The sequence below is a fragment of the Chiloscyllium plagiosum genome, chromosome 28 (assembly GCF_004010195.1).
Source record: "Chiloscyllium plagiosum isolate BGI_BamShark_2017 chromosome 28, ASM401019v2, whole genome shotgun sequence".
Classification (NCBI taxonomy): domain Eukaryota; kingdom Metazoa; phylum Chordata; class Chondrichthyes; order Orectolobiformes; family Hemiscylliidae; genus Chiloscyllium; species Chiloscyllium plagiosum.
The window spans coordinates 46,704,541-46,719,156 of NC_057737.1; the positions used below are offsets into that span (position 1 = coordinate 46,704,541).

Consider the following 14,616-nt stretch of genomic DNA (forward strand, 5'->3'; position numbering starts at 1 on the left):
TGGAAACAGGCCCTTCGGCCCAACAAGTCCACACCGACCCGCCGAAGCGCAACCCACCCATACCCCTACATTGACCCCTTACCTAACACTACGGGCAATTTAGTATGGCCAATTCACCTGGCCCTGCACATCTTTGTGACTGTGGGAGGAAACCGGAGCACCCGGAGGAAACCCACGCAGACACGGGGAGAACGTGCAAACTCCACACAGTCAGTCGCCTGAGGCGGGAATTGAACCCGGGTCTCAGGCGCTGTGAGGCAGCAGTGCTAACCACTGTGCCACCTATTGTCTATTATCACCCCAACCCCTAACGAAACCAAGGTTTCTTTCTGTATTTTCCCCGCTCACAAACTCTATGTCATTCCTGTTAGATTCAGACAGGATTAGTCCTGTTGAATGGGAATGAGGCCTGGGAGTAAGATGGTCCAGGATTCTCACTGGTAAATCAGGGTTTACTGCTAACCTCACCTGTGTCTGGAAACTCCACGCTGCTGCCAACAAGGTAGGCATATGTACGTCCTCACCCTGTCAGTTACACATTTGGGATGATGATGTCCCTTTTGCAAATACAGACCCACATCAATCTGCGGATAGTATTCCAGAAGCCCCAGAAATCCTGGGGCAATTAAAACAGAATGAACACTTTTCTCCACCATTGTATTCACATATTCCAAGAGTAAGGGTCAGCAAAGTCAGACTTAATGGAATTGTACAGTGGGAAAGAGACCTTTCATTATGTCCACTGAAAGGTTAACAGTGTTGCAGGGTAAATTTGGCGCTGTGTGAGAAAACACAAGTCACTGATGTAATCCTCCCCCACCCCGCCTCCATATAATAGCTTATGCGTAGATATTCATAATGACAAACTCACTGGGGGGTAGTACAGGGCGATGAAATTGTCTCCGATATTTCCAAAATCCATCAGTGTGTAATCTGGGGAACTTCACTGCAGCTTGCGTTGCATTATATTATTGTGAAATGAATCATTTTGGTTTTTGTGCCCAGTTGATAGGGTCAATTGGATTATTTCCATTACATGTATTAATGCTGTGTGTTAAAGTCCCACCACTGAAATGAAGTTCTGGTCAGGATTTATAATTATATATTAACACTCCATCTTATACTCTGCACAATTTTGTTTTCTGAATGGTTTCACTACCACCTGCTCTGCATTGCTGCCCAAGAGCAGTGCTGGAGCTCTCACTCTCCCTTTTGACATCCTTTTGTTAGCTAAAGCCAGTCAGTTGTCAGCCATCCAGAGGTAATGGGAGCACCTGATTGGAAGCTCTCTATGTGGGGATCCCCCCTTTACCATTGGTAAGTTGGCATGGACGGTGGGGTACGTAGCAACTGTCATTCCCCACCAAGCAGCGTGGCCCCAGGCCAAGAGTCTGCACACACTGATTGACTTGCAGATGCATTGACTTCCATTTCAGATGTTGCTACAGTGAAACAGATTTCAGTGTCCATGCAGAAGAACAAGAAATTAGAGAGTATGTAGGAAGTGACTCAGTCCAAGAAAAGATTAAGATAGCTAACAAATTCCCAGGCCATTTGTCTTTTTTTGCAGCCTTTCAGAGTCTGTGTTCCACATACATACAGCTGTGTGAGGTTGCAATCAGGTCTCAGTTGCACTTCAGCATAGACTCCTGATTTTTATGATGTGGAGGTGCTGGTGTTATACCGGGATTGACAAGGTCAGAAGTCACACGACACCAGTTTATAGTCCAACAGGTTTATTTGAAATCACAAGCTTTTGGAGCGCTGCCCCTTCTTCAGGTGAATTGAAGAAAAAGCATGCAGGCACAGAGTTTTTAGGCAGAGAGATCAGTGGGCAGAGAGATCAAAAGATCATACAAATGGTGTGAGTGGAATGTCGTCAGGTTGAATAACGTGTCTCTAATTTCAAATAAACCTGTTGGACTATGACCTGGTGTCGTGCCATCTCAATCCTGATTTTTAGATGCCAGTGCAGGGCTGAGAGAATGCAGGAAGGCTTCTTATTGAGTCTATTCTTGGGTTGGCCAAGGAAACCACAAACAGGTTCAAGGCAGTAGAGGGTCCATTAGTTCAGACTGCTGGCCACTCTTCTATGGTTAAACCATTTAAGACTAGCCTTGGAAAAGGAGCCCATGGTTGAAAATGTGTTGCTGGAACAGCGCAGCAGGTCAGGCAGCATCCAGGGAACAGGAGAATTGACGTTTCGGGCATAAGCCCTTCTTCAGGAAATGGTGTCCACCTGTACACTTCAGGCTTTCTGTTGACTTGTGGGAATTGAAGTGCATCATAAGTCGGAGTATGCTCAACTGGCCAAATGGCCTATTCCTGCTTCTATTACTATAAATTCCCAGAACAAATTTTAGCTAAATGTGATGTTTCCTTTGACAATCTGATTTTTGTTACAGTGCCCCTTTCAGGGTTAGTCATCTGATTTTTTTTTATTAATTAAATTTAGTAAGGCTGCGTCCTGTGAAGAAATTCACCAATAAGGATTAGTATCTTGTTTCAGACTTCTCTATCTGGCTGACAGCCACTTTACAGGAGGGAAAGTGTAAGAGAGCTTTAGCTGCAATTTCCTAAATTCATTTCACTAATATCTCTTAATATCTCTTCCGTGTCAGATGGTGAAAAGTACATTTTTTTTCTGAATCTAAAGAGCATTGTTTGGAGTTGGCAGCATGATTAAGAATTTTTAAGGTGCATTTTATGTGATTCCGTTGGTGAGATGTTACTGCTGATTAATGGAAGACTTGCATCAGAAGCTGGTTTCAATTTCCAGCTCTGCTCTGCATGTTAATATTAGAGATTGCAATCTGATCACAAATGTTTATCATTCCCGTTTCAAGGCTGACAGCTGTGTGAAGATTAAACTTTGAACAATGCATGTTGAGCTGTGGATTGAGCAAGGGCATCAAAACAAAACATGCAGCACTATGCCAAGGTAGCAGTAATAGTTTGTGAGCTTTCATTTTAACATTTTCACCATTCCTGATTTTTAAAGTGGATATGACAGAAAACCTAAGGCATAAGCTAAGATGGGCTTACAATTGCTCAGGGTTCTTCTTTAAGTCATCTAAAAATATGTATATTTATAGACCACTTCACAGCACCACCAGATGGCAAAGCTGGCACCTCTGACAGAGTTGCACTTCATCAGGACTGCACTGGAGTGTCAGCTTTGATTTTTACACTCAGTGACTTAGACTTAAAATCTGATCCTTTGAAGAGGAGATTTTTTTATGGAGCTAGAGAAACTGAGTGGCATAGAAAGAGAGAAAGAGCACAAGAGAGCGAGAGCACGAGAAAGAGAGAGAAAGAGAATTTGACTTTATCCTGCACTGTTTAGGGCATTTCAACAAGCCTTGTAGCTACAAACAACAATAAGAGAAAGAGATAGATAATCTGCTCATTGTGTTGTTGGGTAGTTATTGGACTGAACATTCGACAAACATCCTGCTCTGCTTTAAATGCTGGCATCGGATCTTTTCCATCTCCACAAGATGGTAAACAGGATGTCAATTTAGTGTTAGAGCTCCAATAGTGTAGTACTCCCTCCCACTGAAACAGTAGCTGAGGATATATCACAAATGTGAGTCTGCATATATTATCTTGGATTTTGGGGGAAGCTAGTTGATAAACTTGAGCATCTTCCTCATAAGAAAGGGTTGAGGCAGCCCAATATCTAAGATTTTTAAAATTCATTCACAGGATCCAAGCATCGCTAGTAAGGTCAGGATTTATTTGAATATTTTGCCATGGAGAAGGTGGTGGCGTGATGCCTTCTTGAGTCACTGTAGTCACTGAACCACCCATAGTGCTGTTAGGAAGGAAGTTCCAGGGTCTTGATCCAGTGACACTGAAGGAGCAGTGATGTATTTTCAAGTCAGGATAATAAGTGGCTTGGAGGGGTACTTGCAAGTGGTGATGCTCCCATGCATCCACTGCCCCTGTCCTTCTAAATGATTAGGATTTTGGTTTTGGAGGGTCTTTCAGGACAGCTTTGGTGAAAGTCTACATTGGGTCCTGTAGATGGTAAACCTGCTGCTTCTGTATGTCAGTGGTAGAAAGAATGAATAGTGAATTTGGTGGACGGGTGCCAATCAAATAGGCTGCTTTGTCCTGGCTGGTGTTAAGCTTCTTGAGTGTTGTGGGAACAGGCAATTGGAGAGTTATTCCATCGCACTCCTGACCTGTGCCTTGTGGATGATGGGGAATTAGGAAGTGGGTTACTTGTTGCAGGATTCCCAGCCTCTGACCTATTCTTGTCGCCAGTGTTTACACAGCTGGTCCAGTTTAGATTCTGCTCAATGGTAATCCTCAGAATGTTAATGCTGTTAAATGTTAACAAGAGACCCTTTGCCTCTCTCCTAAAGGAGATGGCACTTTTGTAGTGCAAATGTCCCTTTTATTTCATCAGGATAGCTGTCCAGATCTCACTGCATACAGACACAAACTGCTTCAGTATCTGGACAGTTGTGAACACTGTTCAATTATCAGGGAATATCCCCAGTCAAACTTGATCATGGACAGACAGTTTAATCATCAGCATGACTTTTAAGCATATAAACATACCGAATAAAATCTATACAATATTATCTTCATTCCGGGGATTGTTCTACTGAATGGTTACAGGTGGTGAGACTGATTACTTCCAGTCTGACTTATTATTCAGGCTGTGAATACTAAGGCTAAGTGACTGGTTACTGACGGTGAGACTGGTTACTTGTGCATTCAAGTTACCCACAATGTGACTGTTACTACTGATTATTTTAACAGTGACTGGTTACTTGCACACTCACAATTTACTCATGATGTGACTTTTATTAACTGACTGGTTTCTTGCAATTTGACCAGTTACTCAAGGTGTGACTGTTACTAACTGGCTATTCGAGGTGTGATTGGTTACTAACCGATGTTACTCAGGTTATGGCAATGTTGTGTACATCTCCATTTTTTTGGTGTACCATCATCAGTCTGACAAAGGCAGGATTTTACATTCCTGAAGCTGTCAGCTGATCAGCTCACCAGCAGCTACCAAATTCAGCAATTTGTTTGAGCAAAAACCTATCGCCTGCTTGGAATAAACAACATAAAAGGCCCCTTGATCTTATTATGTGACTCTGGCATATTTGTGTGCTAAGTGCTGTAATTTAAAAACCAAATGCTTAGAATCAGGCCTGATTTGAAGCTAATTGAGGTATCCAAGGTGACTGGTATCTGGGAAAATTTCCAGGACACACTTACGTGGAAATCCATATTGCTTCATCAGCTTCTTTTTAGAAAGTACCTTCATGGCCTGAGGGAGAGAGAGAGAGAATTCCTGTCAGCAACATAAACCACGACTCTTATTTCTAAATGTACCCACTCAAAGAATCTTCGAACAAAGTTTACGACTACCAATCAGACTAATGCAACATGTCAATTAAGTGCACACAAGAAATATTGATACAGAATTGCAAGGACTAGACTTAAATGATGAAACATGCCAGGGGTGGGGTTGGAGTGGCTCAAGTGCTGTTTTCAATAACCACACTTGAGATTGAGAGGTTAAGGACGAGAATCATTTAAGCATTTGGTGATGGGTTACAGTGGAGGAAATCTGACAGCTTCTCTCCCCTTCATGAGAAAGAGCTGTTCATGGTGGAAAGGAAATCAAACTTTGACACTTTTCAGATTGCACCGTTTGAAGGTTCTGGTTAGCTCCCATCTTCCAAAAGCATCAGCCCATCCAAACCTCACGAACCTCATCTCTTTGCTCCCCTTTTAGACCCTGCTTTAAAAGATCTCTCTTTGACTAAGCAATTGGTCACTTGACTTCATATTTCCTGTTGTAACTAATTTTTATTTGATAATGCAGCTGGGAAATGTGCCAGCACATTTTGCTAGTTTTTTTTTTTAACTTGTTCATGGGAAATGGGCATTGCTGGCTAGGCCAGAATGTACTGCCTATCCCGAATTGTCCTGGAGAGTGTGATGATACACTGCCTTCTTGAACCCTTGCAGTGGTTGGAATGTAGGGACACCCACTGTGCTGTTAGAGAGGGAGTTCCAGAGCAAAGATCAACAACAGTTACGTAATGGCAACACAGCTCCAAGTCACGATGGTGTGTGAATGGAGAGAAAATTTTAGGTTACAAAGAAACATAATAAGTAGGAGCAAAATCATTTGACCCCTCAAGATTGCTCTGCCATTCAATAAGATTACGTTTGATCTGATTGCGGTCTCAGCTCCAATTTCCTAACCACCCTCGATAGACTCCAACTCCCTCATTGGCCAAGAATCTGCTTAAAAATATTGTGACCCTGCATCCACCACACTCTAGGGAACAGACTAAAATACATTATGAAAATGCAAGATGTTGATATCCCATGCAGCCAATGAAATGTTGCATTCCGTGACTCGAGATCAAAAGCACAAGCCCTAGGTGTGGTTGCAGACTCATAATGATATGCTAAGCTGGACTGATGAAAAATTCAAGCATTTCAGTTTTCATTAAGCCATTCCCTGATTAGGTTTTTCTTTCCCTCTGACTCAAACAGCAGAAGAACTCCAGGTCATTGGCTGCATTTATCATAAACATCGTAAGAATCCACTCAGTGAGAATGGGGTTTTATCTGCCTCCCGCAGTACTCAGCAGCTGAAATTTCATGAGGAGTTCTCTTATCTATGAATCATAACATTCCTGAGACATCCAAACCTGTGGAGGGTGGGAATGATTTTTTTTCCCAACCCATGCAGAGTCTCTCAGCTGTAACAGGAGGGCAGCTGCCTGGTTTAACAAGGTAGCAAGTTTTTCTCAACATACTCTGCACACACTACTCTTGAGAGCTGGGATTTGTAGTCCACCCATGCACAGGAAAGCAGGCAAGTGAGCCTGTAAATTAGCCACGATGTGGAGGCGCCAGTGTTGGACTGGGGTGAACAAAGTTAAAAATCACACAACACCAGGTTATAGTCCAACAGGTTTATTTGGAAACACTGTTGTTCATCATTTATTTAAATGATTTGGATGAGACTATAAGAGGCATGGTTAGTAACTCTGCGAATGACACCAAAATGGGTGGTATAGTGGACAGTGGATTATCTAAGAGTACAAAAGGATCTTGATCAATTGGGCCAGTGGGCTGAGGAATGGCAGATGGAGTTTAATTCAGAAAAATGGTACATTTTCGTAAGGCAAATCAGGGGCAGAACGCACACAATTAATGGTAGGGCTTTGGGAATGTTGTCGAACAGAGACCTAGAGTGTATAGTTCCTTGAAAGTGGCATCAGAGGTAGACAGGATGGCTAAGAAGGCATTTGGCACACTTGTCTTCATCAGTCAAAGCACTAAGTACAGGCATTGGATCGTCATGTTACTGCTGTAGAAGACATTAATAAGTCCATATTTGGAATAATGCTTACAATTCAGGTCACCCTGCTATAGGAAGAGTGTTGTTAAATTGTAAAAGGGTGAAAAAAATATTTACAAGAATATTACCAAGATTGGAAGGTTTGTATTAAAAGGCGAAGCTGGATAGGCTGGGACTTTTCTGCCTGGAGCGCAGGAGACCGAGAGGTGATCTTATTGAGGTTTATAACATCGTAAAGGACAAAGATAAGGTAAATAGCTAAGGTCATTTCCTCGGGTTGGGGAATCCAAAACTAGAGGGCATAGGTTTAAGGTGAGAGGAGAAAGATTTAAAAGGGACCAGAAGGGCAACTTTTTCAGGTGGAGGATGGTGCATATATGGGACAATCTACCAGAGGAAGTGGTAGAAGTGGGTACAATTACAACATGAAAAAAGAGATTTGGACAGGTACATGGATAGGGATTTGGGCCAAAAGAAGGCTAATGGGACTAGTTCAGTTTAGGAAACCTGGTCAGCATGGACGAGTTGGGCTGAAGGGTCTGTCTCCCTGCTGAATGACTATGTTTCTATGGCTGAGAGAGGAGAAATTTGAGGTGAGATGTCATTTGATGATACCTGCTGGAATTTGTCCAATCAGAGTAATGTTTTTCTTTATTGTTCCTTCATGAGATATGAGTGTCACTAGCTGAGCCAGCATTTACTGAATACTGACAGCTCTGACAGAGTGGACGTGTACTGAGATGCCTGGATGTAGTGGACACGGAGAAATTTTCATTAGTAGAAGAATCCAGGACCGAAGGACACAGCCTCAGTGTGAAGGTACGGACTTTTAGAACTCATGTGAGGAGGAATTTCTTCAGCCAGAGGGTGGTGAATCTGTGAAACTCATTGCTGCAGAAGGTTGTGGTGATCAAGTCATTGAGTCTATATAAGGCAGTCATTGATAGGTTCTTGTTTAATAAGTGGTCAAGGGTTAGAGGGAAAAAGCAGGAGAATGGATTTGAGAAACATTGAATGGTGCAGCAGACATGGATTGAATGGCTTAATTCTGCTCCTATATCTTATTGTTACTGCATGTCCCTAACTGCTTTGGAGAGGATGGCAGTGGTGGAGAATTGATGTAAGTTCTCATCATAAAAACTACTTTGGCCCTCTAATGAGGCCATTCCGATGTAAATGAACCACAATGTTTAATTTAGGATGGGCCAGGCAGGATAGGCTTTGTTGTTTTTGCAAATCCTATTCATTGTTCTAACACCATGTCTGGTTAGTCACCCGCAGTCTGATGAAGGATCACAAGACAATTAAAACAAATCTGACACGGTATTACAAGAGCAGTCAGAAAACAATCAGCTCATGCTCCATCAGAGGTTTAAAGTGAAAAACATCTTTCACTCATTCACTCTCTCTTTAGACATGAAACAAAAACAAATGGATTTTGTACAGCATATTTAACATATAAATCAGCACAAAGGATTAATCAGATAAAATGGACTTTGAACCAAAGGTGAAAATGCTGACCAAAGTTTACAGATATAGGGAAATGAATTAAATGCAAAGATGAGAATTTTTAATGTGCGTCAACTGCAGTATGGCAGTAAATAGTGAGTAGGACAGTACAGGTTGTTCTGCTATAGCGCGCATTTCGTTAATGCAATTTCGCTATAACCCGATTAACGAATTGGGGACACAGTTTCTAAAACACAAATTTTTAAAGTGTGAATTGGTTATAATGTGATTCTGGCCCCATTAGTTTAAATGGTGCTGCTATTAAGTGATTTTCTTATAATATGGGATTGCACAAAAATAGAACTACTGCGTTACAGCGGAACTGACTGTATGGGACAGCAAACAAGCAGCAGAAATCTGGATAAGTTGAAGTTTACAGAAGGGGGCAATGAAAGGCCAGACATGAGGCCATTTGAACAGTAATTTCTGGAAGTATTAAAAGACATGAACAAAGCAGCACGAACAGTGCCGTAAAACGAAAAACACTAATACCGCAAGCATTCCTTTCATAAATAGTGTGACTCCACACTTATCCTGTTGCAATCTTGGCCCGCAATCAGCTTGCCTGTCTCTATCTTAACAAATTGATAGATTAAATTGATGCAATCTGTTGTCAGAATTTGATCTTCTGCCTCTTGCTTTCATTCAGGTGAATCTGCTCTGCACATTTTCTAATACCAATACACCATTCCTGAGGATCGGTGCACATGAGACAATTGAGGAGAAAGGAAAAAATTCATTGGAATCTAACATTATGCCATTAAAACTGAAGGATGAGAAAGGTATCATGTGCAGCATTAATCAGAGATGGAGATGGAAGAAATATCAATTAGTGAGTAACAAACGTATGGAAGAATATTATTCACCGCACAGCTTGCACTGATAAGTGGGAAGTAATATTCGTGCTCCACAAGTGCCAGGCAATGACCATCTCCAACAAGAGAATATCTAACCATCTCCCCTTCACAATTAGTGGCTTTACCTTTGCCGAATCCCATAATAACAACATCCTGAGAACTACCACTGACAAGAAATTTTACACTGTGGCTGCAAGAGCACATCAGAGACTGCGTATTCGGGGTGAATGGCTTACCTCCTGATTCCCCAAAGTCTGTCCACCAATTATTAGGAAAAGAGAGGAGTGTGATGGGATACTCTACACTTGCCTGGATGAAAACAGCTTCAACAACACTAAAGAAACTCAACACCATCTTGGAGGAAGCAGTCTTTTTGATTGGCACTTCATCTACAATTTCAACATTCACACTGACAATGTGCCCCATCTTCAGGGTGCACTACAGCAACCCATCAGGCTCTTTCAATAGCAGCGTCCATACCCATGACCTGTCCACTTACAGGGACTATGGCAGTAGATGCATGAGGACACTACCACCCACAAGTTCCTTTCCACATCACACTCCATCCAGATTTAAAATTATATCACTGTTCCTTCACTGTGACTGGGTCAAGATTCTGGATTTCCTTTCCCAACGGCACTATAAGTGCAGCTCCATCCCAAGGACTATGGCAGTTCAAGACATCAACTCACTACCACCTCCAATGAGGAATGAGCAATAAATGCTGACCCAGCCAGCTATGCCACAACCCGTTAAAGACATAAATTCATTTTATCCTTTTTGTTTCATTGTAGAGTAACCAAATAGTGTCTTTTGAAAAATCTCTGAAACTGGCAGGCAGAGAGATATAGTGTGTAATTACAGTCACTGCCAGATTTAGCTCCTGTCCTTCTCAGTTTGGGAACAGTCTGTCAGACTGTGTCAGCTTCTGTCAAAAGTACGCTTCAGTGGCATCAGGGTTAATGCTGTCTCTGCTCTGACATAGAGGGTAGATGTCATTTGCAAAGATGCAGAAGGCTCCAGTTCACACTTCCCTCAGTCAGCATGGATTGGACTTTGGCAAAAGTGAGGACTGCAGATGCTGGAGATCACAGTCAAGATTAGAGTGGTGCTGAAAAAGCACAGTAGGTCAGGCAGCATCCGAAGAGTAGGAAAATCGATGTTTTGGGCAGGAGCCTTTCATCAGGAATCAGCCCTGATGAAGAGCCCCTGCCCAAAATGTCGATTTTCCTGCTCCTCGGATGCTGCCTGACCTGCTGTGCTTTTCCAGCACCACTCTAATCATGGATTGGACTTTACCAACCTTCTGGCAAAGGGCTGGGAGGCTGAGCAGCCAATAAAAATAGTTCAGGCCAGTGATGTCCTTGTGCGTCCCTGCCACAATGCCATCATGGCAGTGGTAGTGAAGGTCATGAATGGACCCTCCAAACTGAGAGCCCAACTGAGCCACTTAAGTGGTCAATTAAGGGTTTCTTACTACCTCTGGTGGCACTTACACTCCTGGCAGCAATGGCCAGCCCTGCAGGAATGGCATTGCCTACCCTCACCAACACCATGTCATCGCCAGAGCTAGCCTGGCCAACTGGTGTGAGTGCTCACATCTATCAATGCAGCCTCTTAGTCTCAGGACAGTCTCAGCAATGTGCATCACACCCAATAGCATTGCCAAGGTGACTAAGCTGCCAATGTCTGAACTGGCAGTTCCTGGGGGTGGCTTACCATCTTCAATAGCCTGCTGCTGCTGCTAAGATCCTGCCATAAGTGCCGTCACTCACCATTTGCTTCCTGCTTTTGGCAGTGGATCTGAATATCTGGTGGAACCGATTCCGCCAACGCTTAATCCATCCCCTCCTAAAGAGCTGCTCTGCCTTCAAACCCTTTAAAAAAATCTTCTTCCCAAAATGAGGCAGAAAAGGATTGAGTGCTTGTGCACAAACAGGTTTTTTTTGTTTTGAATTGTATGATATATTGTTAATTTATGTCCTGGTGCAGCTGCGGCACATTTCTGTGACATTGTATTTACTAACCCCTACCCAAAGAATACACATTGTGCATTCACTCAAACACTTTGGGATTTGAAAGGGTCCTTAAAACATCACTGCTCACAACCTGTCAGACCACTTCTTCAGCCGGTTCAGTCACTGTTCTTGTGCATCAAATGGACAGGAGATGGGGTGGAATGGTGTGTTTCTCAGTTATTATCTTACGCTCCCTGTCAGGGTGTGCTGTGGAGTTGGTGGGATAGGACTCGTGAGGCTCTTTAGAAATGAGTCATAATTGCCTGGTGCCTTTTTATTTCTGCACTAAAACATAGAGATAAGGCACAGTGGCTGCATGACAAAAGCCCCACTTCTGACTGATCTATATTTGTGTGTATGAGCACCAGGCACATGATTGTGTATGTGTGTGTTTGTTTGTGTTTTTTGTGTGCACAAATGTGTATAACTGTGTTGTGTGTGCATGACTGTGTATCTGAATGCGTATACATAAGTGCACGTGTGCACATGTACATGTAGGTGTCTGTGTTTGAATCCAATATATGCTCATGATTATGTGTATTAATGTATACATGCTCAAGTATCTGTGTGTGGATATTCTTGAGCATATGTGTGTTTGTCTGTGAAAGTGCATGTTTCTGTGCAAGTATGGATGTATCAGTGTGTGAACTTACATTAAACTCTATGTGAGCGTGTGTGTATCTGTGTGAATTGTGAGATGTTTGTGTGCATTCGGTTATCAGTTTTGACAGTATTAAGAAGATTCATGTTCCAATACAGCAAGAGTGGGTGCAGGAATGGCTGACCCAAGTTTTAGCAGACACAAATGCTAGGTCCATTCTCTTTCAGCTGTACAATATTCAAGACATCTCTTTGAAGATTCATGGCACCTCCTCTCTTTCCTTCCCTAAATATAAACTATTATGCTCCAATACAAAATCAAAAGTACCGTAGATGCTTTAAACCTGAAATTCTGAAGAAGCATCACAGACCTGATGCATTAAACTGCTTTTGCTTTCCACAGACACTCAGTATTTCCAGCATTTTCTATTTAAACTCATAGGACAATGCTTCAGGAAAGCCCCACAATTGTTGGAAGGGATCCCAGAGAGGGTGGCTACTTTCACATCCTAGACTTTTTGAGTGACATTTTAAAAACACATCCTAATGATTCTTTATGTGAAACAAAATCATCTGACCTTTTCCTTCATTCTTTGGCTGATGGTCAGCTCCCAACACTAATTGCCTCGCTCACTAATAGAAATAGTTTGTTTTTTTATTTATCTCCTCCAATTGAGACAACAATCATATTTGACACTCATAACGGTCGCGTGGTCAGTGGTGAGAACATGGGGGTGGTGACGAATGAAATAAAGGTAACTGGGGCGGGGAGGAGTGGTGATGTGCTGGAGGAGGTGACTGAACCATGAGGAGAGGAACGGGACTGGAGGGAGGCATGTGAGGGACCGGGTGAAGACAGGTGGGGTTGTGAATGGAATGGGGCAGAGGTATGAATGGGCATTAGATAGGGAAGTTGGGGATGGGGCTCCCTTTCTCTCCCTCCCCTTCATCAGTCATCGGCACTCATTGTCTTCTATGCTGATCCCCATTTCAAAACTGCACTCTTCTCATGTGCATGATGTAGTGACTTCAATGGAAATTTTATGCGATAATGTAGTGAGTCTGGATTTTCTCTGCATCTTTCTGAACACAAGCAGTTGCCCACAGTTCTGGGTGTCAGCAGACACTGCCTTTAGAAGGAGCCTATGACCTGAAAGAGTCAGACTATTTGAATACCTAATGGAATGACCCTTTCAAAATGGCCAGAGTAACAGCACTGGTTGTTAACAGACAGCTAAGGCTGTGGCTGTCCTATTAAAGACTTGGAGGTGCTGGTGTTGGACTGGGGGTGAACAAAGTTAAAAATCACACAACACCAGGTTATAGTCCAGCAGGTTTATTTGGAAGCCAAATAAACCTGTTGGACGATAACCTGGTGTTGTGTGATTTTTAACTTTGTCCTATTAATATCAGACAGATTCAGTGAGTATCAATCCCATTCCTGTCCAAACGTTCAAATAATTCATGAAAAGTTCTGAATGGTCAATTGTTGAGATCCACCGAAGGACAAACATCAGGAGAAGAAATGTTTACTCACATAATGCTTGTCATCGTTTTCATTGTAGGCCAGCTTCACAACACCATAGGAGCCCTGTCAACAATTCACAGCTGAGATTAGTCATTGATAAAAACAATAGTAAACAAAATACCTTAAGAGCAGAGGGGAAACATACTTACAAACATGGAAACAACAATATTTTTGAGAGACTGAGATTCCTTGGCCCTTCTCCAAGTCTAAAACAACAGCAAGACTAGGAATTAAGGCAGGACTCAAATACCACAGATGGCAAGCATTCCTGCAAGCTAGCTGCTGTGACCTTGCTGTATGTTCAACCTGAGAGTTAATAAGGCCAGGGAACTGGTAAATTTCCTGTCTCTGATCTCAGAATCATTGATTGAATTAATGAATAGTTAGAACATGTCATGTTCTTGCTGACTCTCTGCAGGAATAAATCAGCTTCTCCATGCCCTTTCTTTGTGGCCATGTTTTTTTTCTCTTTTCAGGTGCTAATCCAAACCCCTTTGGGAGCAAGTTTGAGTTTGGACTTTCAGCAGTGCATTCCAGATCCCAACCACTCAATGCACTAAAAAGCTTTTCCTCAGATTGCCATTGGTCCTTCAGCTATTGATCTTTTACAGCTGTCCTCTGAATTCTTGGCCCTCCCATCAATGGGAAGAGTAGTCTAGTCTGGCCAGGTCCTTCATGATTCTGAATGCTTCTATCAAACCTGCTGTCAACCTTCTCTTCCCCAAGGAGAATAACTCCAGCTTCTCCAGA

At 42.6% G+C, this 14,616-nt stretch overlaps 1 protein-coding gene across 13 annotated transcripts in view; it reads right to left on the bottom strand.

The window, feature by feature from the left end:
• The window catches only part of camkk1a (calcium/calmodulin-dependent protein kinase kinase 1, alpha a), a 242,033-nt gene that overhangs the window by 81,868 nt on the left and 145,549 nt on the right, over positions 1-14,616 (bottom strand). For all 13 annotated transcript variants that reach the window (XM_043718834.1, XM_043718828.1, XM_043718833.1 and 10 more), the window contains 2 exons: positions 13,876-13,929; positions 5,245-5,296 (listed from right to left, as the gene is read on the bottom strand). In XM_043718834.1, the coding sequence (XP_043574769.1) occupies positions 5,245-5,296; positions 13,876-13,929 (106 nt within the window). The remainder of the gene's footprint in view (positions 1-5,244; positions 5,297-13,875; positions 13,930-14,616) is intronic.